Below are 22,632 nucleotides of genomic sequence, written 5' to 3' on the forward strand. Positions count from 1 at the left end.
TAAACTGTATGTATGCAGAGGGTTTTTCTCATCTTAATAGGCTAGTTAATTTTCAGAGCCAGGGATAAGGGTGGAAAAAAGTTGGGAAGAATGCCATCAAAGCCTGTCTCTTCCAGCATTATTGTTCTAAAACTCATGCTTAGACAGAATAAAACAGCTATCTGAGGCAATATAGTGTTTACATATGCCCAAATTGTTATGCAAACACAGGAAGACCTATTGGAGCAGAGGGAACAGGCACCGAGAGGCAGCGCTTCTCACCACCCCTTGCAGAAAAATGTTTTTCAGTGTGGAAAGGGTGAGAGAGGTCACCCCCAAGGAATCCAGCCCCGGATCCTCCCAGCCTTCCCCTCTCCCATCCTCCTCCTCTCAAATTCCCCAGTGCAGCCAGTATGGGCTTCAGAGTTAAAGAGACAGGCTCATTATCCAGCAACTTTGTCTGGGGGCTGCACTCACATGAGGAACCTAAAAAGGGGGAGAAATACCCAAGGAGGGGGAAGCTGTCCTGTATGAAAAGGGATTCACCACCTGCCCTGCACAGGCATTTTGTGTTGTGCTTCCCTGTCTCGTGTGGAAAACGAAACCACTGAAATTAAGGGGAGACTCCAAAGGGACACAGGGGTACTTGGCATCATTCAAGTGCAATTATTTTTTGATTAAATCCATCTTGTGTCAACATTAAAGATCTAAAACAAAAAAAACAGTCATGAACTCTGGAGTCACGCCTTTAATTCCATCTGTAGCTGGTACAAGAGAAATCATAAACAAATGCCTCTGACATATCAACTTTAACCTCCAGAAGAAGCCACAGATTTTCAGCAACCTATATCAACCAAACTTTCAAAAAGTTATCAGTGACGGAGAATTAAACAACCCCTGAAATATATCCTCAGTGCTTGAAAAATGTCTCTTTGCCAGTCTGAGCTCAGTCACTTTTGCTGCTACATGATCGCTCCACAGAACAAAAGCCTCCCACCAGCCAGACAGTCAACTTCTCTTTCCTGAACTACATAAACCAAATTTTGTTAACTTCTGGCTACAAGTCAAATTTCTGCCAAGCATACATGATTCTTGTTAGCATTCTGAATCCTCTAGCGTGCCAAAAACAAACCATGGACACCAAAAGCAGAGATGCTATTTCCAGAAGAGTCTCACTACCCCCACCTCCCATGGACATCCTCCCCTCAGTGCCACTCATCCTCCCAAGGCAAAGACATTTGCTGCCATCACCCACAGCATCCTCCAAAAAAACAGGAGCCGTGCATTCGCTCTATTGAGATGTATAACCTCGCTTTGGCTATATGAAAAGAGAGTCTAATTTAGCTTTACTGTAGTTGTGTGGAGCTTGAAGAGCCACCAGCAAGGATTTCATGTCTGGCAGGCTGTGAATGCCACTTGGTTGAGAACACATTCCTGCAGGACACTGCCAGAAATGTCCCTGCAGCATCACTCCCCGCTGTGACCGGTTTGTGAGAGCTGGTAGCTCGCAAGTTTTTTAAACCTAATTAACACGTACCACACTCATTTCATACAGTTCTACAATTTCCAATCAGAATATTGTGCAATGCTGGAGTCAAATGGCTGAAGGAAGTTAACTATAACAACACACAGCATGAGCAGCGAGTCAAACCTCCAACAGCAGCTAAGGTCGTGTTTGAGTTTGGAGAGGTGGATTTTTTAACTTTTAAAAGCAGCTGTCCTTTGGGGGAGCACATTGCACACAGCCTCTGAGCACTAGACTGGTTTCTCATCATTTAATAACAGGGCAGGATTTGTGCTCAAGCCATTTCCTACCACAGGATGTTGATTTCTTATCCACCATCTTCACATGCCGTGTCTGGTTGCGAAGCTTGTCGTCTGTGTTTTCAACCAGGTTAGTGAGGTCGTCAATGATCTCTGGGGAAAGAGAAACATGAGCATTAATCTTCAAGCCCTGCAGCATCACTGCTTAACAAGCACGCTCCTGCTGGAGGCTCCAAAATGGAAACCAGCTGCACCCTTTTATTTTCCAGTATGACAGACCAGTGATCCACATGCACTGAAAGGTCCAAATCGTAGGAAATACTACAGAAGAGACTTCGACTTCAGCTTCAGTGCACTCCTCTACTGCAATAGTGGAGGAAAAAATTATAGCCTGAAACAGCAGGATCAGTCTAGGCAGCCATATAAGATGATGGCAGCCACAAAACACTAGCCAAAGTGACAGAATTAGTGTGCATGCGAGAGGAAATATGAAATTTCAGTCCCTGGAACAGAGCATGTCAACACTTGGCCATTAAAACATATCCAGAATCACCATCTTCACAACCACTTTTGAGAGCACTCGGTGCGGACCCAACCAAGTGACCGCGGAGGATATGGTCAAATCCCACCTTGGTTCAGTTACTAAGATGTACAGATGGCAGTTCTGCTTGCAGCCCAAACGATCCTCTGGGAAAAAGAAAGTAAACAAAATTTCCCCTACATCTATTTTTAATACGGGAGAAAGGAAAATTTCAAGCCAACCCATCCTCAACCTCATACAACTGAGGACCTTATTTTTGTCAGGGAAATGGGACCAGGTGCAAGGCTCACACCAAGACTGGTAGTTAGGTTGGTATTTTTTAACACTGAAAACTGGTGCCACATTCAGGGACCAAGTTTCTTTCTTGCTGACTGTTACGCTCTAATTTTCTTGAAACACATAACCAGTGCTTCTTGCTGGGTGTATGAATACACTGTGTTTGAGTTGCTTTCTACTCTGCAGGTAGGAATGGCTTTTTTTGTGCATGATAAATCAGGAGGAGGATAGCAGCCAAAACCTGAATGCTATTGCAAAGCATCTTGCTCTGGTTACACTTCCAGCACTTTCCCCACTATTGATCACTGTCTTAATAAATCTAGTCTGCCTTTTGAGATCAGGCGGGGGACAGCAGCCATGCCAGCTGGCGGGTGCTGCGCTCTCAACTCATTTGTACCCTGGCAGATCCCAGCACTGCATCTCTGCTGAAACCTTTAATGGACTGTAAGCAAAAGCAAGAGCGCACAGCTTTCAGTTAGCAAGAGATACTAATATTCTGTTCGTTTTTATGCATCATAACCCTATATGCATGCTGGTTGAGGGTTAAAGAAAACTAGTTCTATCAACAGGCAAGGGCCCTTATTAATTAGCCTTTACTGTTTTGACTTTATTCCTTCAAACAAGATTTCCCAAATATTTCTACTAGGAAAATGGGGATGACACTAAAAAGGGCCTTCCTTGTACTTCCAAAGCTTCCCTGTGATGCTAGAAAAAAACCTTGTGCTTGCAAGGGTCGTGCCAATATTCTCGTAACTTCTCAAGAGCACCTGCACACCTCTCCGGGCTACCGCTTTTACACCAGCACTGAAAGGGAACGGCTTCCTCCATAATTCACCTTCCCACAGCAAAAGATGTTAGTTATGCAGGGTGTTTACGGACTCAAATCTTACCAAGTAACAAGGATTGTATCTAGATACAGAGATAAAACCTGTTTGATTGCACATACAGGTAACAAAAAACAAATAGAAAGTAATCAAAGTTCCAAAGACACAGAGGAAATTTTCCAAGGTATACGTGGCACCGAGGTTTTACTCTCCCCTAGAGATGGGAGATTTAAGTATCATCCTTCTAATGAATGCTTTTTATGTCTGCCCCACAAGCACTCTATCATCTCCAGTGATTCCCTATGTAAAATGATATCTGCATCTAAAAAACCCTGTACTTTGAAAATATGCATCTTTCTTAAAACGTAAGCTCCGGATTCACGTCCTGCAGTCTAAACCATCTCAGGATTCACATGAAGGGAGGGCAGAGGGCAAACATCAACTGCTTCTCTGTGCGTGCAGCCTCCGCTTTATCCGATAGATCTAAACCAGTCTCCACTCCTGCGGTTAAGCAGCATCACCCCACCAATACTGCCCTATTCCAGGCACAAACTCACATAATTATTGTTTATGACAGTCAAGATTTTATTGTTCATCCTACACCAAAACACATTTTCACAGGTGATGGAAGGCACTTTACTTGAACTGCAGTATTTGTTCAGTTTGCAATTCAGATATTAATCCTCCTAACCCTCCCACCAAGCTTTCCCAGGTCTAACATCTGCAAAGCCAACATCATTTTGGGGAAACTTTATCTGTCTTGTGTGATTCAGCCCACAGGAAAACCAGTACAATGCTGCCTGCAAAGGCAGGCTTTCTCATGTTTGCCTCTAAATGAAAAAAAAAAGTGCCGAAAGTTCCCATCGTTGTCAAGGACAAAGTGATAAGCACGCTTGGGAAATAAAAGACTTTGCCAACACTGACCAGACCCTCCTTGAAAAACATCCTGGTGAACAAGCTGTAGCTAAATGAGAACAAATGCAAGCAGGAAAATTTTCTGTCATCATTTCAAAGCCCAAGGCACTGCAATTGGGACTATGAGCCTCTCCTTTCCCATCCCCCTGCACAAGCAATGCATTCCCCTGTCAGACCAACCAGCACGAGCCATTTCTGAACCAGAGAACTGGACTGTATGGCTTGGGAGAAGCATTTCTCCATTCCTGTATGTCTCTTGATACAGTCAGGTTTCAGGGGAGCAGGTCACTTCACCAAGGCACATAGCCCAAAGCTCAACAAGCAACCAGTCCTTTGATGTAACATGTAGTCGAGACCAGGAGAAGTGCTGGCATGCTCATGGCACAACCAGGAGGTCTGAGCAAGGTCTTCCCCTCCACAGCAGTGCTGGGGCTGCTGTGAGGAGAAACCCCAGGGAGGTTCTTACCCCATCACCCGTTGACTCAGAAGTCCAGCCCAGCAGGTGCCCTTGCAACCACCAACACCCTGCACAGAAACACCCACCCACCCCCCTACCCCTATCAACATGCTGTTGTGGTGACACTCGGGTCCAGAGCAGCTCTCGACCTTTATGTAAATTAAAGCATTTCTCCCCACTCTAAAGCAAAGGAAGTATGTGCTGTATAAGGCAGAGTTGAAAACTAGTAATGAATTTCTAAGGCAAGCAGAGCTGCTGCCAGAGAAAACTAACTCCACAGCTAAGAAAGTCTTCAGAGCACTAACAGTCCTACGCTAGCTCTCAGTAGGCTCCTGAGGACACCTCTTCTGACAGATGACCCACCTGCAACCCGCTTTGCCCTTCAAGCTGGCAATTACATTCCGGATGAAAAATTTTCGATCATCTCCCATTTACTCGACTATGCAAGAAGCAAGTTAAAAAAAAAAAGTGAGAAACCTGAAAAAAGGGAAGAAGCAAGGTTCCCCCGTTGTGAGGGAGCAGACGGGAAAAGCAGGCTGACTGCTGAAGGGCTGCCAGTGACCTTACAAAGGACATTTCTGTAACACTGCACTGCAAACTACATTTAAACCAGTAACACAAGTGAAGCCAAGGTCTTCTTTCAGCAAAGCAAAATCTTGAAGCAAAAGATAAAACCTACTGCACGACCAAGCATTAAAATTGGAGTAATTTAAGCCCAGCTGAAGTGGGAGAAGTTTGAAGGTTGCTCATCTGTTGGAGATGAGCTCAGACTTAAAAACTTGTGTCACAGCCTTGTTTATCCCTGCAGATTTGCTAGGGGGACAGCCATCAGCCAGGCTGGCACGCTGGCTGCTGAGCTCACCAGCAGACAAAGCAGCCAAACACACCAAGCACAAAAGCAGCAGGTTTCTACAGGAAGGCAGAGGCAGGTGTGTGGGCATTACCAGTTCTCCTCACCTCGTCCTTGCGAGGCTGCAGCAGTGAAACACAAACCCATTTCTACAAATCTGGATGCTTTTCCTGGTGATCAAAAATTAGGGTTGGAGCCCTCAAAAGGGAAGGATTTCTTCAGAAGCCTGGTATGTATCAGACAGCAAAAATAATGGTGGGCTTTACAGATCTGAGATCAATATGTGCATTCCTTAAACCAGGACAAAAGTCATGGAAGGTCTTCATCTGTATACACAAGCCCATCTGCAGTCCTGCCCTTGCTCCTCTGGCTACAGGGTCAGGGACGGAGAGGGCACGGGCAGCCCTTCAGGGAATAGGGATGAATTCCATGCAGGGGATTTTACAAGCAAAGAAAATGCGCAATGAGGAAACAGCGAAGCAAGCAGATGACAGGGAAAAAATGTAGGTTGATATATTCTGAAATATCTGGCTTTTTTTTTTTTTGTTAGAAAACCCACAGCAGCAGGTTTTGTTCTTAGGCAACATGTGTTCTGGAGCAATGTAGAGCGGCCAGGCTGAGCATGGGCCCAGGTGGGAAGAGGTGGAAGCAGCATCCCTGGAGAAGAGGTGGGAGAGGCTGGAAACAGCAGCCGTACGGTCAGTCAGCCCTCTCCAGTTCCAACACTAATTCTACCTCCTGGGGAGAAGAGAAGCGGTTACTGCAGTAAGCGTGAGCAAAATAAGGAAAAGTTCCTTCTGTTTATTTTTTTAAAAAAACAAACACCAAATAAATTTTGGTTTTGTTTAACATCTTGCATTAAACTTGAAACATATTTTTACCCATAAAAACAAACACAAAAATCATTTAATCAGACCTGAACTTGTCACTGCATCAGCTATCACAGCCAAAAACTTAAAGCTTCTATGCTGCAACTGAACAGGAAGTGTTGAAAAAAAAAAAAATTGTTCATTGAATTGCTTCAATGGTCACAGCAAGCTGAAGCACTATCAAATCAATACCTACAGTCAACTTGTAAAGAATCACGAATCCATTGATTGACCTAGATCAACACAAGACTACTCAGAGATGCAAGCACACAGGTGTTAAATATTCCTTCTCAAAGTTCTATTGACACGGAAAATGAAAAGTGAAGCAACTGGTCTGAACTCTGGATCATAAGCACTCTCCCCTTTGCCCTATCATGCTTGGCTTCGCAATCTCAAATGATACATTAAAGGTTGAGAAGGTTGAGAAACATCTTTATAAATCTTTGCATTAAATGGTTGCATTATAAGTCACACTAGCATCCCATTTTGCTGCTACTGATTTCTGGGGTCCATTCATGTGCATTTGTGTATGTTCAGAAGGACTGTGCTAAAAGTGACTACCAGAACATAAACACCTTTCCTGAAATTGCAGGGAAAGAAGCACCTGGTAGAAGCAGTAACAGTGTATTTATACATATCCTTAAATTGCATCTGCTAATAGCTAGAAAAATAAAGATTTATGCAAAGGACACCAAAAGAAGATATATGATAAAAAACTGACCAGAAGAAATTATAAGTAATCCTAGGAATTTCTCAGGAAAAAAGCTCATTCTTCATATTTTTCCTTCGAAGACTTTGCCGCTGCCATGAAAACGAGAAATTTTCTGTTTTAATTCCTAAAAACACCAAAAAAAAAAAAAGTAAAAAGCTGGTTCTGCTTCTCTCTCTCTAGCCACGGAATGGATAATTCCAGAGCCTCCGGTGAGATGGGGATCCCACCCGTCAGAGCCGTAAGTCACCTCTCGGGGAAAGGGCCGTACATCACCCTGCCGCTGCAGCCTCGCGCTGGACGGGAGAGCAAAGCCTGAGCTGAACCCAGGCCAGGTGCTAGAGCAGTCGGCTGCGTCCAAATGGATCCTTTGGCTTTTCTCCTCTCTTCCTCCTCAAAGAGGCTGCAAGCTTCAGGCACTGGATTTGCCTACAGTCCTGTCAAGCAGCACAACACAGAGAGCACAGGTCCTCCATCACGACCACCATCTGCCTTTCCCATATTCCCATCTTCTCTGTTGACATTTCTAACGTTTCCTATGGGTTTGAAATCAGACTTCTCTGGCAGCCCCATCTTCTGTGTCAACTCAGCCATCAAGTCATTCTACAGCTGGTCAGAAGCTTTCCAAGGGAACAGTTTCCACTGGAAAACTGACAGATGATAAAAACAGGACAGCCCTGAGCGCTCTGCACGCCTGCACCTTCAGCCTTTCACCTCCTTGATGATGCCCTTTATGCTGAAACACATCCCTGATCAGCCTGAAGCGAATAACCAGCTTTCAGCTTGCAAATGAAATTCTCAGTTTTGACAATAAAACGAAAAGCCCAAATGTTTCCAGAGAGCAAAAGCCCCTTTTTCAGCCTGTTCAGTCACTCTATCTTGCCTCCCTTCTGGCCCCGGTGCCAAGACCCCGCCAATGCCCAGCCAGCCCCGCTCTGCTCCAGCAATGCTGAAGACAGAGGAGCAAGTCAACTGCTAAGTCATGAGATCATGCTAAGGCATAAAAATTAATATGGCATCTTTTTCTGCAGGGACTAAACAGCAGCAAGCCATGCCAGTTATGGCACATGCATCAATGCTGCACGTTTTAATCAAAAAAGGCATAATTTATGAGATTACAAGTCACAACATGAAGTGCAGCTCACAGACCTGGAGGAGATGATCCTCTCCAACAGCTATGGATGCTGCTGCTCTCACCACCGTGAACCAGGCCACCATACCCCAGAGCCCCCCTTGCTGTTTCTCCCATTAAGGAGCTCATGAGAGAAAGGCAACTCATTACAGAAAAACGTGAAGCAGACCATTAAGGGAGTGAAAGTCAGGCAAGAGCTGGGCCATTTCAAGGAACACTGTTTTATTTTGCAGGAAAACATGTGGGTTTTTTCCTACTCTTTTTCCACTCAAGAGCAGGAAAATTATCGGGTTGCCTTTCCATCTGATGACTCCCTGTTTCTACCCATACCCCACACGTGCACCATCCTGTGAAGGCATGGGATTTTTTTAAAAAATAATTCTCCTTAACTCATGGAGGCCCTTTAGAAGGATGAATGTCTCTTCCCATATAGTAGAACAGGCTCCTGCACAGCCAGAGTTCTACTTTCATACATGACTTTACACTAATTGTTTTTTTATGTTGTTTTATTTAAAACATGTAAAAAGCCTCACTTGGTTTTGGCAACTCTATCTTTGAGTTACACTCATTCTTCTGTGGAGCAAGAAACCCAAAAGCCAAGTGAAAGCAGCCACATGAAATACAGCACAGGCAGAAAGAAACAAATCTGGAGTTTGATCGCAGTTCAGCAGAACGGTGCTGCTGACCAAACATTTCCTCGGAATTGTTTGGATTTTCTGTGGATTTAAATTTACAGATCACTCAATAGTATTCACTGATGAGTAATGCATCTCCATGGTATACCCCACTGTGAGTCATGGAAGACTGCAGTCAGCCTTAAGAAAAGCATATAGAAAACTAAAATCCACAATGGTTTATGCTATGCAAAAAAATTACAATAAGGTTGGAATTTAGTAGAGAAGCCAAGCAGGCTCTCCTTTCCTCCTTCAGGTCTCTGGTGCCTCAAGAGAAGAGCTAGATACCAAAGAAATGAATCATATATTGAATGCCAACCTCTATATGTCCAAACCCCATAATTACATATTAGTAAGAAAGTAAGCATTGTTCAAAATGCCAGTGGTATGAAGTGAAGATTGCAACTAATGTAAGTACATCAAAAAAACCTAAAGAACCTTAGCACGACGTGCCAGCTGTAATGTCAAGGCAGAGTGAAAAGAGAAAAACACAGTAAAAAATACAAAGCCAAGAATCTTAATTTCTCTCCATCGCTGCTAGCTGTGCCCTGGTTTTGCAGCCTCTCTGACGTGCGCAGGCTGTCCGTGCCACAAGCAATGCATTAGTGCAGTCATGGGCTGCTTCTCCTCACTGTTCAACTCCAAGGTAATACTCAAAATCCCTCTGGTGTTCACGCTGATCCAAGCTCTATGCTGCTCGGGATGCTGCGATACCAACACTTTCTGCTGTGATGAGTTTTGCATTTCAAGCAAAGACCAAGATTCCTCCCCCACCTTCCCAAATTTAACTGATGACATTTCATCTCTTCTTTGGCAGAACTTCATATAAGTATTAAAAAACCCCAAAATACTAACTTCTCCAAGGGAGCAAACCAACTTGTTCCTCTGTTTCAGCTGTCTCCCTCTTTAGCTCTTCTAATTTACAAGGGCTTGATGGTGCTTGGAGACAGTCAGGTTCAGAAGATCTCTTCTGGCCTCCTGTTGGGTAAGTGTTTTACAACGTGCCGTGTGTATGTAGCAGTCCCGCTGCTACAAGGAGGCAAGAGTGGATCTCACCTCCCGCTGCTTCCCCTGCAGCTCTGCTGTGGGCCAGGCACCATGGAGACATCGCTCGCCCTTCCCTGTTCCCGACGGGCTGTGCAGTGGCTCTGTTGACAAAGCGGAGGGCAGCTGGGCTGCAGGATCTCGAGGCAGAGTGGGGCAGGAGCTGGCAGGCTTGGTTTGTGTCCAGGAGAGCAGCTAGGGAAGGACAGCTCTTTCCCCTTGCACAGCTGGTGACCAGCCCCAGCCTGCCCTCCACACTCACTTCAGTAGCCCGAGGCACTCGGTGCATCAGCCATGGCAGTAGAAACTTGTCCTCCTCCCAACATCCCCCATGGTCTCCGGGCCATGCCAGCTCTCCACCCGGAGGAATCCTTGCAGATGAACTCCTTCAGGACCTGGATCTCCCGGTTCTCTGAGTTCCTGACAACAGTGGAAAATGCAGACTGGAAAGAACAAACTGCTCCAGAGTCCTACAACCTCTGCCTGGCCTTCGGGAAGCAAAGAGCAGCACGAGTGCCCAGCTCAGAAGGCCAAGGACCAGCATACCTCCAGCAAAACCCTCTCCCACTGGTTCTCCAAACCTTCAGCATCTTTAAGGATAACACTTGCTGAAACAACAGGAAACTATCTGTTCTGCCACAGAAAACCTTGCCATCTGCTCCAAGGACTAAGAGGACATGTCCAGCACCACCCTTTCCACCACACACCACCCTTCACACCACAGCCAAGCAGCTTCAATCATCCATCACAAAATATGTAAGATTATATCTGGGTCAAACTTTGATACCCGCAAGCGACACAGAATGCTTCATCCTCTCAAAAGCAGGTCCGGAGGCAGCAGATGGTGATTTGAAAATACACAGTAGTGACAAAGAATCATCCCAGGCCATCAGCTGTGGAAGTGCTCATCAGATCACTCACAGCAAAAGAGCGACACTGAGAAAACAAACAGCGGTATCGATTCCAGCAAACACAGTTATTAGTTAGAGTTGTTATTTTAAAAGCACACACTGAGAAGTTTTCCCTTTTCCAGCTGCTCATTTTGTTTTATTCGAACAAAACCCATGGACATTAATTTTAGCTGTACTTAATTGAATAATTTCTCTGGGGAATAGTTCAGGGAGAATTTTAAAGCAGCCTGTTTCCAAGAGCCATTACTAATTGGCATATACCACAGCGTCAGTGTGCCAACCAAAATAGTACGCTTTAATGTTACTGGAACTACTCTCAGTCCAGATGTGTTGAGAACTCGCAGTGATATAAGGCAGGCAATAACTATATTCACATGATATCGTATTTTGAGTATCCTTCCCCAGTTATCTGGAAGGAGATAACAGTCTCCTTCACTAGAGGTACTCGAGTGTAAAGCCAATTCATTTGTTCCTCCCATTTACTCCCCACAAGCAACCTTTTGCTTACATGTTTAAAGCAGACCCAGCACAGTTACCTGTTATCAAATGGACATTAATGTAAAAAAAAAAAAATCCCTCTTGTAAGAATTATAAAAGGTTGCCTCCACTTACAGCATTCATTGAAGTCAACATTGCCATATACCCACCACACTCCGTTCAGCAGTGACACACCAAGCCCACAGCACGTACTAGCTCCTTGTATTTGTAGTCATCTCATTTTTATTCAAATCCAAATCCAATCTGAGTGGTCTAGCAACACAGAGATTTTTAGACCAGACAATCAAAACTTCCAGCAAAATCTTCAACTTACAGGGACAATGTCATTAAACTATTTTTCTACAGACTTGACTTTGAGAGAAAGCAAGGAAACACTGCTAATAGATAAAACAATGGTAAATTCTGCATCTCTAGGAAAGCCCAGAGCACTTAAGAGACTGGAAGCCTACTTACATTCGTATAACAAAACCCTGCCAATCAAAACACCTTTCCTGTTATATGTTTGTTTTCTGCAAACTTATAGCAGAAAATGAAAGGAAAGAAGCTACTTCAGACTCCGTGTTTGTTTTCCCTTCATCCAAAGTCTAAGCAGGATTTTCAAAGTACTGCCTTCAGAAATTCTTCATAATATTCACTCCTACTTTCTTTTGGTAACTCCATTTTTTCCCAAGTTTGTACACTATTGCAGTACTTTTCCATAAATATCAATAGCTTTAATTATAAATACACATCAGTTTCATAATTACACTAGGGTAGAACATATAGCAATTTCCCATAAAACACCACTTGGCTACTAAACACTGCAAGTTTAGGTTTCCAGTCCATTTATAAAAAAACCCCACTTAAATTATACTCCATGCAGACGTTGTGACTTTAAGATCTACTTAATAATTACTACTTCTACACCCCTTAAACTGTGGACCCATCACAGTAATGTAACGTAATGTAATCCTTGTGGGTACCAAAGAACCAGGCCTTAGTGTCACTGGAAAAAAAAAAAAAAAAAAAGAGACAGAGCATCTCATCTACTTGGGTCACAGCCATCTTGATCCAGATACACACCTTTCTTCCATGAGATAAAAATCAATTCTCATCCATTTTCACAACGTTGGCAGTAACCGTAGTTAATGCATCTATGGGAGGACTTTCTTAAAAGCCAGCACGTTGCCTACTAAGGGTTTACTCACAAGAGGTGCTCCCCATAAATCCACCCTCAGTTTGCATGCCATCCGTCAGCCCAACAATACATCACAACTGCCCGACCCCAGGCCGGCCAGTGAGACAGGGCTGTGAACGTCTCTTTGATGAACTGGGGCAGTGAAGGACGCGGCAGCACGCTGATGGATAACCCTCCCAGGCCGGCTCCTTCCTCCCGGACAAAGGCCCCGTCACTTGGGAGTCACAGCAGAAGTTTCCCAAGCACCTTCGAAAGAAAAAAAACTCATTTCTCAAAACCTGCCTAAGAGACAGCCCCAGCTCTAAGGCGATTTAAAGTGATGATTATAAATGGCTAATGTCATTTTGTCCCCAGGAGAAAAATCACCAAATTGTTCAGCTTTGCTGGGAGCGAGGCTGAACAGAATTGCCCCACTCTGTGGTGAGCGCCTTCAAAGAAAGAAATACTGAAATTCCTGAGATGTCTAGCAGGCTGTGCAGGATGTATAAACTCATTTCTACTCAAATTAAAGAGAACTCAATCCAAAAAGCAGGACCAAACCATCCCTGAAGTGTTAACTGTAACACTATTTCCAACCCACGAGAACGTCCCACATTTTTCACATTAAAAAGCTTAAAAGTTAGTGAAACACTTCACTGCTGCCACAGTCCCCACTATTGAGAATTATTCAACAACGGGAGATTAAGTGCTCTTGGTTTTGAAGCAGATTAAGGAAGATTGGAAAAAATGACCAGCAGTGTTCTTGCATAGCTGGAGACCAGAAATATATTACATGGACTGCAGTTTGGGGAGCAAAAAGGGAATACAGCTCGACATGCTGATGTGATGCTGACTTTAGTGGTTCAAGCTGAAGTGGCACGTTCCCTTCCTCCAGTTCCTCTCATTTTATGAAGGGGCAGTGCTGCTCAGGTGGTACAGACACACAGACCAGTGACCCACCACACTCTGGAGGGCTCCTCAAGGTGAGCAACACAGTACAGAGCTCATCATCCACCGTTAACCCACACCCTTCAAAGGAACATGGGTTTTGCCATTTGGGGTTTTTTTTTAAATGCACTTTAGAAATCTGATGAGTACCCTTCCCCCAGACAGGCCCACCTAAGCCTATACTCTGTCTCTGAACAAGTGGTTCAAATGCCCTGAGCTCCTCACCAATAACCTCTGCAGAACCTCAACATCATGCAGCAGCAAATGCAAAATTTGAAAAATTCCACTGGTTAAGTCCTGGCTCCTAATCATGGGAAGGCTTCCAGTAGCCTCAGATGGGGCTAGAAGTTCACATAATCTTTTGAAAGCTCTTAATGCGTAGCCCTAAGGAAGATGCCCTTCAGCATGCCCATACCCAAGTGATGGACATCAGTGGCAGCATGCTGGGAACACGCCCAAAGGTTTTATGAGGCCAGGTGGAAAGATTTTTTTCTATACCCATAGGAGCTGACAAGAACTCCAGGAGAGTTCACCAGAACCACACTCAAAACAACCAACCATCTCTGCCAACTGCTAAAAGCTTATTTCTAGCAGCCAAGAGGTACTGCCAGTCTTCCCTGCTCTATATGTCCACAATTAAACCTCCTCTAAAATAACTCACTCTCACCTGAGCATTAAACGACTCGTTCAGTTTTGCTCAAGGTACTCTGAGAAGAAGGAAACACAGAATCATGTATCAGTGAGTTGTTAAGCCTACAAAACACAACTGCCATTTTAATAAACATTCAGACTGGTAATAAGCCAGCAGAGCATCACAGTATTCACCACAAGAGCATCATGCTGTGGACAGCTGCATGGCATTATCCTCTTGGATCACAAGTGAGGAGGAAAGCCACTTTAGAATTGGTCTATCAATCATGGGAGGAACCAGAAAACTTGCAAGTGCTTCATGGTTACAGTATTGAAAGCAGCTGATAAAGTGAAGGTCAACCCAGGCACCTGGGACTAATCTCCAGCTGACATACTTCATCAAGCTCTACTGGAATCAACAGTAAATTGACTAAATTAGCAAGAGGAATATATCATCTAACAACATCTTCAGAGCCGAGCAAATACCAGGAATCAGACACTCTGCAGTGAAGGCACTCCTCTGATATTGCTGGAATTATTTGTGTCCCACCTGCCCAGTCACCTGCCCAAAAGTCTAAAACAGACCAAAAGTAGAGAAAAATGTCTCTTGAGCTGACAGCTCAAAAATATTCCATTCCAAGTCTGCAGTCATGGAAAAAGTTGAGATTACTCAGAGTAGTGGTTAAAACAACAGAAAGGGTGGAAGAAGAACTTCCACAGATAAGACGACCTCAAGTCTACGAGTCCTGGTTAGTCTTAGCTAATGATTTTCTTTCTTCCCACTTCCTTCCACCACAAGTTGTGCCAACTTTCCACATGCCCTCCCATGGATTTTCTGCAGATGTGGCTGAACACTTACTGTTTAGCGTGGCTCTGTGCCCGTGGATTTTTGCAGAGCAAGGAAAGGCTGTTATACAGAGGGAGCCCTTATACAGCTGCTCCGCTGCTCTATGATTTTCTCCTTTCTACAGTTCATTTGTTGGAAGGACCAAAAGTGATTAATTGGCAAAAGCTGCACAAAGCTGAGGGTTTAGTGCCACTAAGCAACATGTCTGTAAGACACTTCAGAAGACCGTGGCTAAATACTGGTTTGATCTCAATGCACGAGTTCTGAATTCCAGTGTGACGAACTCCAGTGCAGGAAGGAAACCTTAAGCCTCCACTTTATCAAGCTATACAAATACGCGGTTTATCAAACTGAAGAGATTACTAGTGCTTATTGTGCTTCTCCTGCAACTGTTTGCAGAAGCTGTTTGATTGCTCTCAAATGTATGGGAACAAGTCAGCACACTACCTTACTGCAGCAGCAGTACATACAAACATTTCCTCCAGCCAAACTACTTTGTTTTAAAAAAAAAAAAAACAACCACCCAGAAAAAAAAAGGCAAAGAATGCGATTACATACAGGGCAAAAAAATAACTCCTAGCTTTGTGTGCATTCTCAAAGTAATTATTTCTAATGACTCAACTTACAACATCCCACTTTAAAAAAAAAATACACAATAATACAAAAGGCAATTTTAGCTCAGGGGTTTTATTTTTTTCCTAATTTTTAACTAAGGAAAATGCAAGCCATTTTTGTCATTTGTTAAACCCAGTTCTTAACATACTTCTACTAATCTGTTGTTCCACAACATGGTAAAGAGGCAGAGATCTTTCTGACAATAACAAATATCAACTGAATATACAAAACATGCCTCTTTACTTGCAAAATTGCTGGTCTACAGAGGCTTCCTAAATCTGGCCAGAAGAGAACACCAATTGGATTATTAGTCCCAAATAAAAAGCCACAAGCTTTTTAGTTTTACAACCCCAGTTTCAATAAGTCACAATGCAAAGCTCTACCATCTCTACTTCCTTACATTTCTCAAGGCAACTTGAGAAAGATCTGCCCTTTTTAACTTGTGAGGCTAGGAGTTCAATTTTAAGACATCTGGTAGTACAGGCTCCTAACGTCTGCTCTTTCCATATGGGCTGGGAGAAAGTTACAGATGTTTTCATCTTTTCTTTGAAAGGACAATGAACTTTTGCTGCATCACTTCCAACCCAAATAATTCTGAAACCCAAACGGATATTAATTGATAGATGCATTGTACAAATCTTCATGAGCACAAAGGATCAGATTCAATGGCTTGGCTGAGGCCATTATGTTTCTCTCAAAAAAAATGTTTTGGACATTAAACACCACTATTATACCCTCTTCCAATTCAGTGATGCTTTAGAGAATCCCTGTACTCTGGTCAGACCCTTCACCCTGCAATGGGGATGATGGTGCACAGCCGCTCCAGACCTGCACCACCTGGGCCTGCTTCCCTGCACCCTGGAAACAAGGATAACCCTATTTATAGGTCCCTCATGAAACTGGGGGGGGTCAATTTATCAAACCAGAAAGCATGAGCTATCTTTACTGGTGAATACTGGGCAGACACTTTTGTTTCCAAGTGAGCCCCTACAGTTGTACCCCATCGCTACACAAATTCTAGCAGGAGCAATACCCCAACCGTTCTTCAACGTGCACTAACTGCATGAAGAGGCATAATTTGATGATTTGACATTTTGTAAAACCTTAGGAAGCATTTGATACGGGCAATAACAGGTGTACGAAAAGCCAGAGGGGACCTGCATCCTGGCCAAAGATGACACACTTTCAAGTCTCTGGATTTTGAAGTTTCACACCACCAGCTAACAGCAGTATTTTGAGACTTCAGATGTTAGGTTCTGGGTGTCAATCTTAAATTATTTTTTCAAACCCTCTTAAAACACATTTAATCCTTTGTTTTCTTTCCGAGGAGAAAGGTTTCACATCTGGACTGTCAACCTGCATTCCAAAGTATTAGCCTGGCAAATTAAAGCAGTTGAGCTGTAAATCTCCAGAAGAGGACTTGTCATGGAAATAGCAACTCAGCATTAACTACAAGCCCGGTTCAGCAAGCAAGCCAACAGAAAAAGCCCAACAATGCAGGCAGCCCCAAGACAACTTTGAAAACAAATCCTGCTGTCTGATAGAGAGCAAGCTAACCTAACCAATCCAGACTTGTAGCAGCATCTCTGTACCCAGCTTTGATCTGAAAGTCACATAAGAGCCCACTGCGAGCAACCACCAGTTACACAGATGAATTCTGAAGATCCTTTTTTACAACCAGCACCCCAATTTGATGAGAAGACTGTAGTTTACAAACATGCCTTCTAAGAGCTGAACGCTCAGTCCCCATGAACTCTAAGAGAGCCGAGGTCCTTGTTCCCTTGGACTGCCAACTCTAAGGGCTCTCTTCTGGCTATGAATTACACAAGCAATAAGATAGGAAGCAACCAGATAAGCTCCAAAGAATTAAATTCCTCCAGTCATGCTTCAATGGAAATCCAAGCACCAGCAACACAGACGCAAAGTGGAACCAGCAGCAAAAGGGTGCAAAATGGTAAAACTGATAAAAATATAAAAAATCATAATCTCCCCAGCGCCCCAGGATAACGGCATGTTACTGAAGTGTCTCAGCTAATGTAATAAAAAAGTGTTAACGTAACATTTTTTGATCATTGCACCATTTATTTATTCAGATTTTTAGATTTATAAGTTAGCTGCTAAAAAGAATTCCATTTTTGCTATTAAATTTTTTTTATTCCTTTAGAGGGAAAGCAGTTTTGGAAAAAAACAACTTCAGGCTTAATTCAGCTCTAGAGCAGCTTGGAAGAAAGGACTGGCTGATCCACAGAAGACATCTAAGCAACAATGGTCTGGTTGGTTAACTCTTCTGTCAGCACTCACTTCACAAAACACTCCACAGTCTAACTCAATTACTTCTTATACTTTATACTAAAGTACTTTATTAAATCTCTCTTCCTACCAAATATACAATGCAGATCTTTGTGTGTCGGACTCTTAAGATTATTTCATTCTTTCAGCTCCAGTTCCTTGACTCTATCTCTCCTGATCTCAGCCACATCAAGCGTGAGTTCATCTCTTCACCTTCACTGCTGAATGCCATGGCCAAGTCCTCTTTCTTCTTCCAAAAACTGGACAAAGGTTGTTCACGATCAACTCAAAACAGTTCTTCTGATGAATTAACAGCATTACTGCAACGCTCTGCTGCTGCATAAAGTCTGCCAAAAAATACCCTTATCCTATAACGACCGTAACTGTAACGTAGCCAGCTTGCTGACATATACAGTTACTAGAATCACACCGAGTCTTTCCTGTCTGGTTCCTAAATGAACAGGAAAACACACAGAAGTTTTGCTCCAAACTAAGACAAGTACTATTCTACAAGTACCTTGATACCCAAAGCAAAAACACTGTGTAGGAGCGTCTTGTTATCTACCCACATTACCATCAGCATCCTGGACCACCACAATGGCTTCTTCTACTATTTTTGTGATATTACCTACTAACTCTTCCCACTCAGCTCCTCATCTGTACTCTGCACCTCCCCTGCACTGGCTCAGTCAGCTCCAGGCTAAACACACACGCGTGTCCCATGTCCGCCTGCTCCCGAGGCCATCGGAAGCGAGAGGTCAGGGGGGAAGAGCCACACGTGGCACCTGACTCTGCCTTCCCCAGAGGTGATCCTGCCATGACAACACTGTCTGCATCCTTCTCTAGGAGGTGCTGGAGGATTGCCCAGTGTCTTCTATCTGCAGACCTCTCAACAAAAGACACTATTATAAGATTAAAATCTAGTGGAAGTAATTGTGTGTGGAAATTCCTTTTATTAGGGCTGTGGATCGAGTCTTATCAGGTTTCACGGCTCAGAGCAGACTCTGGAAGCCAGGCACGTCTGTTAATAGCTATTCCAGCTGCAGCCAACGATTGCTGCTCACCTGGTTTTTGTCACAACAGAACAAGACACACCACCATGTTCTATGATAGATATTTTCTTTAAAGCAACACATTTCTCCATCACTTAATATCAAGCACTCAGCATAATTAAACTGGTTAACACAACACCTCTGCCATCTAGCACACTCAGATACCCCATTCACTACTCATGACACCAGAGCGCTGTGGCTTATTCCTGGCACAGGTTGGAAAATGGAAAAAAAGATGGATAAGCCATTAGAGGAGTATCTGCTCCAGTCTGCACTTCAGAAGCAGCTATCTAAAAGTTCAAGTCAACACTTGAAACAGGACAAAAAGCATTACAACAGGCAAAGGACAATAAAGCACAGGCAAGCATCTGACCAAACGACACAAATGTCTCCTCTGTAGAGGACTGCACTACTGCAGCTGAGAATCGGAGCAGCTTCAAGGAAGCCCTCCAGGCCAGGAGCTTCAGGCAGGCTAGGACACTTACACCAGCAGTGACCACCTTTGTGGTGGTATTCAGTGCCCAGCTTAAATCTTGTCATTGCCAAGGTCTAACACTATATTGTACTATATAGGTGAGCTACCAGGTACCAGCTGGAAGGTATATATACCATGCCACAAGAGAGACAGCAAAAAGATAAGAAACAGCGATAGAAACATGGAGAAAAACAGAGAAGAGAGGGTTGAGGAGAACAAATACGCTGGCAGAAAGAAAAGGGATGGCCTAGCAAGCTGGCATGTTCCCTGACCTCAAACTTGACTGCCCAGATTGGTTCAGACATTTTGATTTTCTACCTCAAGCTGTGATCACTAGGCATCAGTTCCTTCTCAAGGAGGCTTAAACAGAGCACTGAAAACCCACCTGTCAAAGCCTGATATCCTCCTACCAGCATCTGAACACACAGCCAGCCTGAAACACATTCCTCTGAGGTAATACCCAACACGTTTGAAATCTTAGCTGAGCAAAACCTTCAGGTCACCAACTTCCCTTTCCTCTCCTACCATCACCTATTTTCCAAACTCTGAATGTCCTGGAGATGCTGCTTACAAGAGAAGGCAGACAGAAAACATGCTGTCTGATGAACGGCTCTGCTGTCAGTGTTATAATGTGCCACATGAAAACCTAAGACAGCACAGCCCAAGCCAGACAGTAGTTGTTGCTTTACTCAGGGGGCTTCAGCAGCCTCAAAGAGACGACTTCTTGGAGCATACCTCCACAGAAGCACAGCAATTTTTCTTATTTCTGGTCCTCAGTACATTTACAAAAAGTCCAATCTGGCTTCTTAGATGCCACTGTCACCATCACGTGTGGGGTTCAGCTACTTTACATGCCTTTAAAAGTTGGTTGTTCTCACTTCCAGCAAGTTCCTCACCATCTACTACAGCTGAAATTTTAAAATGCTGAAACACCACATATAACTTCACATAACCCAGCAGGATTTAGCACTTAACATCCTTGCAGAAGAGGAAGGCAACACAAGGCCATGTAACAATCCCAGAGCTCATCCCACAAAATCCCCTACAGCCAAACCAAACCCGCCTGCTCCCAGGTTGGTACTACAGCAGGATGTAATCCACGGTACCAGCCCAAATCACCATCAGCATCACATCCAAAGGGTCATCAGCACTGACATACACTATACACCACTGCCCAGAGTTCAGGCACCTGCACGGAGTTGCATCCACCCCAAGCAGTGCTAATGAAACCAGAGGCACCAAGTTCCCGTGTTTCAAGCTCACTAACACAAGCTTGGGCACCTCCACTCCATCCAGCCCCAAATAACCAGATATATGCCCTCAGAGGTCTTTGAAATGTTATCCTTATAGGTTTAGGGCTGCAGGTGTTTAAACAATTAGCAGAATATCATACATGCTCTAAGCATCCTTCTTGCTTCAAGTTTTCTTCAATCTCTTGGCCAAAGGAGCACGACATGTGCACCCATGGATGCAGGGAGCAGGTTAAAGCCCTGAATCACCCACCAGGTTAGCTCAGCACACAGACCATCTCCTCCTGTACGGACCGATAGTACTACTTGTACCGGCCCGTCATAATTCTGGAGTAAATGAAAACCCAACACCAAAATGAGCACTCATTTTCTGATGTTTATTGGCTGAGGTAATGGCTCCGAGCAAGAAACGTCGCTTTCACAGGCAGAGCACACTGTTTATAATGCAAGCTTTTGAAGTCCAGAAAGAAAAAAAAAAAAAAAGAGGGTTTTGTTGTTTTGTGTGTGGGGTTTTTTCCCCCCTTCTTTTTTTGAACGATGTGATACAAACCAGCTTGACACACAAATTAGAGGTGATCTCATCAGTCCATTAGCCCAACTAAAGCAAGACCATCACTTGCGATGGGATGTGCTGGCTAGATACTACTGATTGGCCTGTGAGAAGCATTAATATGGGGGTACAAATGCAGCCTTCATTACACAGGCAAGGCATGGCTCCCAGCTTTCAATCTGCTGCAAACAGTTTCACTGTATTGAAACGTGGGATTTCAGAGTAGCGTCTCACACTTACCACTCCAGTATTTAGGCAGAGACTATGGCTGGTATTGCCACCTCTCTTGATAGAAGGAAATGACCTACAGACATCATATGCATCGCTGATTCACACGAAACAGATGCCTTGTACAGAGTGTCAGCCCCTGAAAGGAGGGGAGGAAAAGCACTTGAAAATTCTGTAAGAATAGTAAAATGTGGTTTCGAAGCTTCACCCTTTCATCTCTCATAAACTAGAACTCCATCACATCTTTCCACCAAGTTTCTTTTGATTTCTTTGTTGTAGAACAAACAATGCTTGAAAGCTAAGAAAGTCTCATTTCTAAGATGTTTCTGTTTTCAATCGTGCAGCAGAACTATTTATTTTCCTAGCCAGTGATGGAATTAAACAATTTGTCTTTGAAAACTCTATAAGCCTTCACCCTGACAACCCCCCCATCTGCTTTTCAGATTAAGGTACTTTGATTTTTACCAGCTAAAGGTTTATGAACTGCTGTATAAACCCAATTACTCTCCTAGTAAATTATTTAAAGCTTACATGTTATTTTTTAAATTTTTCCCCACGGAGTACTCTGGAGATTCAGAAAACGAAAGGCTCACTAGGGCATTTTGAATTAAAAACGTATAACAAGGAAAACCATGGAGCTTCCAGAAACTCAGAATAAAAAAACCCCTCAATGTAGTTAAGTGAGGATGAGACACACCCCAGGAGAGACTTTTCACTGTAGGACTGTTAAAAAAAGAAAAAAAAAAAAAGATCTGTTTCAGTAGGAAGGAGTTCTTTAAAAACAGATTAAGTTTCATGTGAGTAGTATTTATTCCTTAGCTAGTCTCTGCCTCACTTCCTGATTGAAAACAGGGATGGGAGAGATCTTAGTGTACTTGCTTTGGATGTCATCAGCAGAAAACACACGGTAGACAATGTTTCATTTTAAAAGTAAAGCTGCGCTTGGTGCTCACTGTCTCTGTTTTAGCTGTGTCCACAAAGTCCATCCCAGGAGCAAACAGGCCAGGCTGGAGCCCCGGGTGGGATAATGAGGGAGGCCACGTGGAGCATGGGACAAGGACTGAACCCACTACTGCCCCTCTGAACCAGGACTGATCTAGAAGAAAACAAATGAGTCCCTGGGAATAATCACAATATAATACTAGTAGG

At 43.7% G+C, this 22,632-nt stretch overlaps 1 protein-coding gene across 1 annotated transcript in view; it reads right to left on the bottom strand.

The window, feature by feature from the left end:
• Nucleotides 1–22,632, bottom strand: part of STX8 (syntaxin 8) — a 110,502-nt gene that overhangs the window by 43,417 nt on the left and 44,453 nt on the right. The window contains exon 7 of the mRNA XM_074922000.1: nt 1,795–1,896. Within this exon, the coding sequence (XP_074778101.1) occupies nt 1,795–1,896 (102 nt within the window). The remainder of the gene's footprint in view (nt 1–1,794; nt 1,897–22,632) is intronic.

This window comes from Athene noctua, chromosome 18 (assembly GCF_965140245.1).
Source record: "Athene noctua chromosome 18, bAthNoc1.hap1.1, whole genome shotgun sequence".
Classification (NCBI taxonomy): Eukaryota; Metazoa; Chordata; class Aves; order Strigiformes; family Strigidae; genus Athene; species Athene noctua.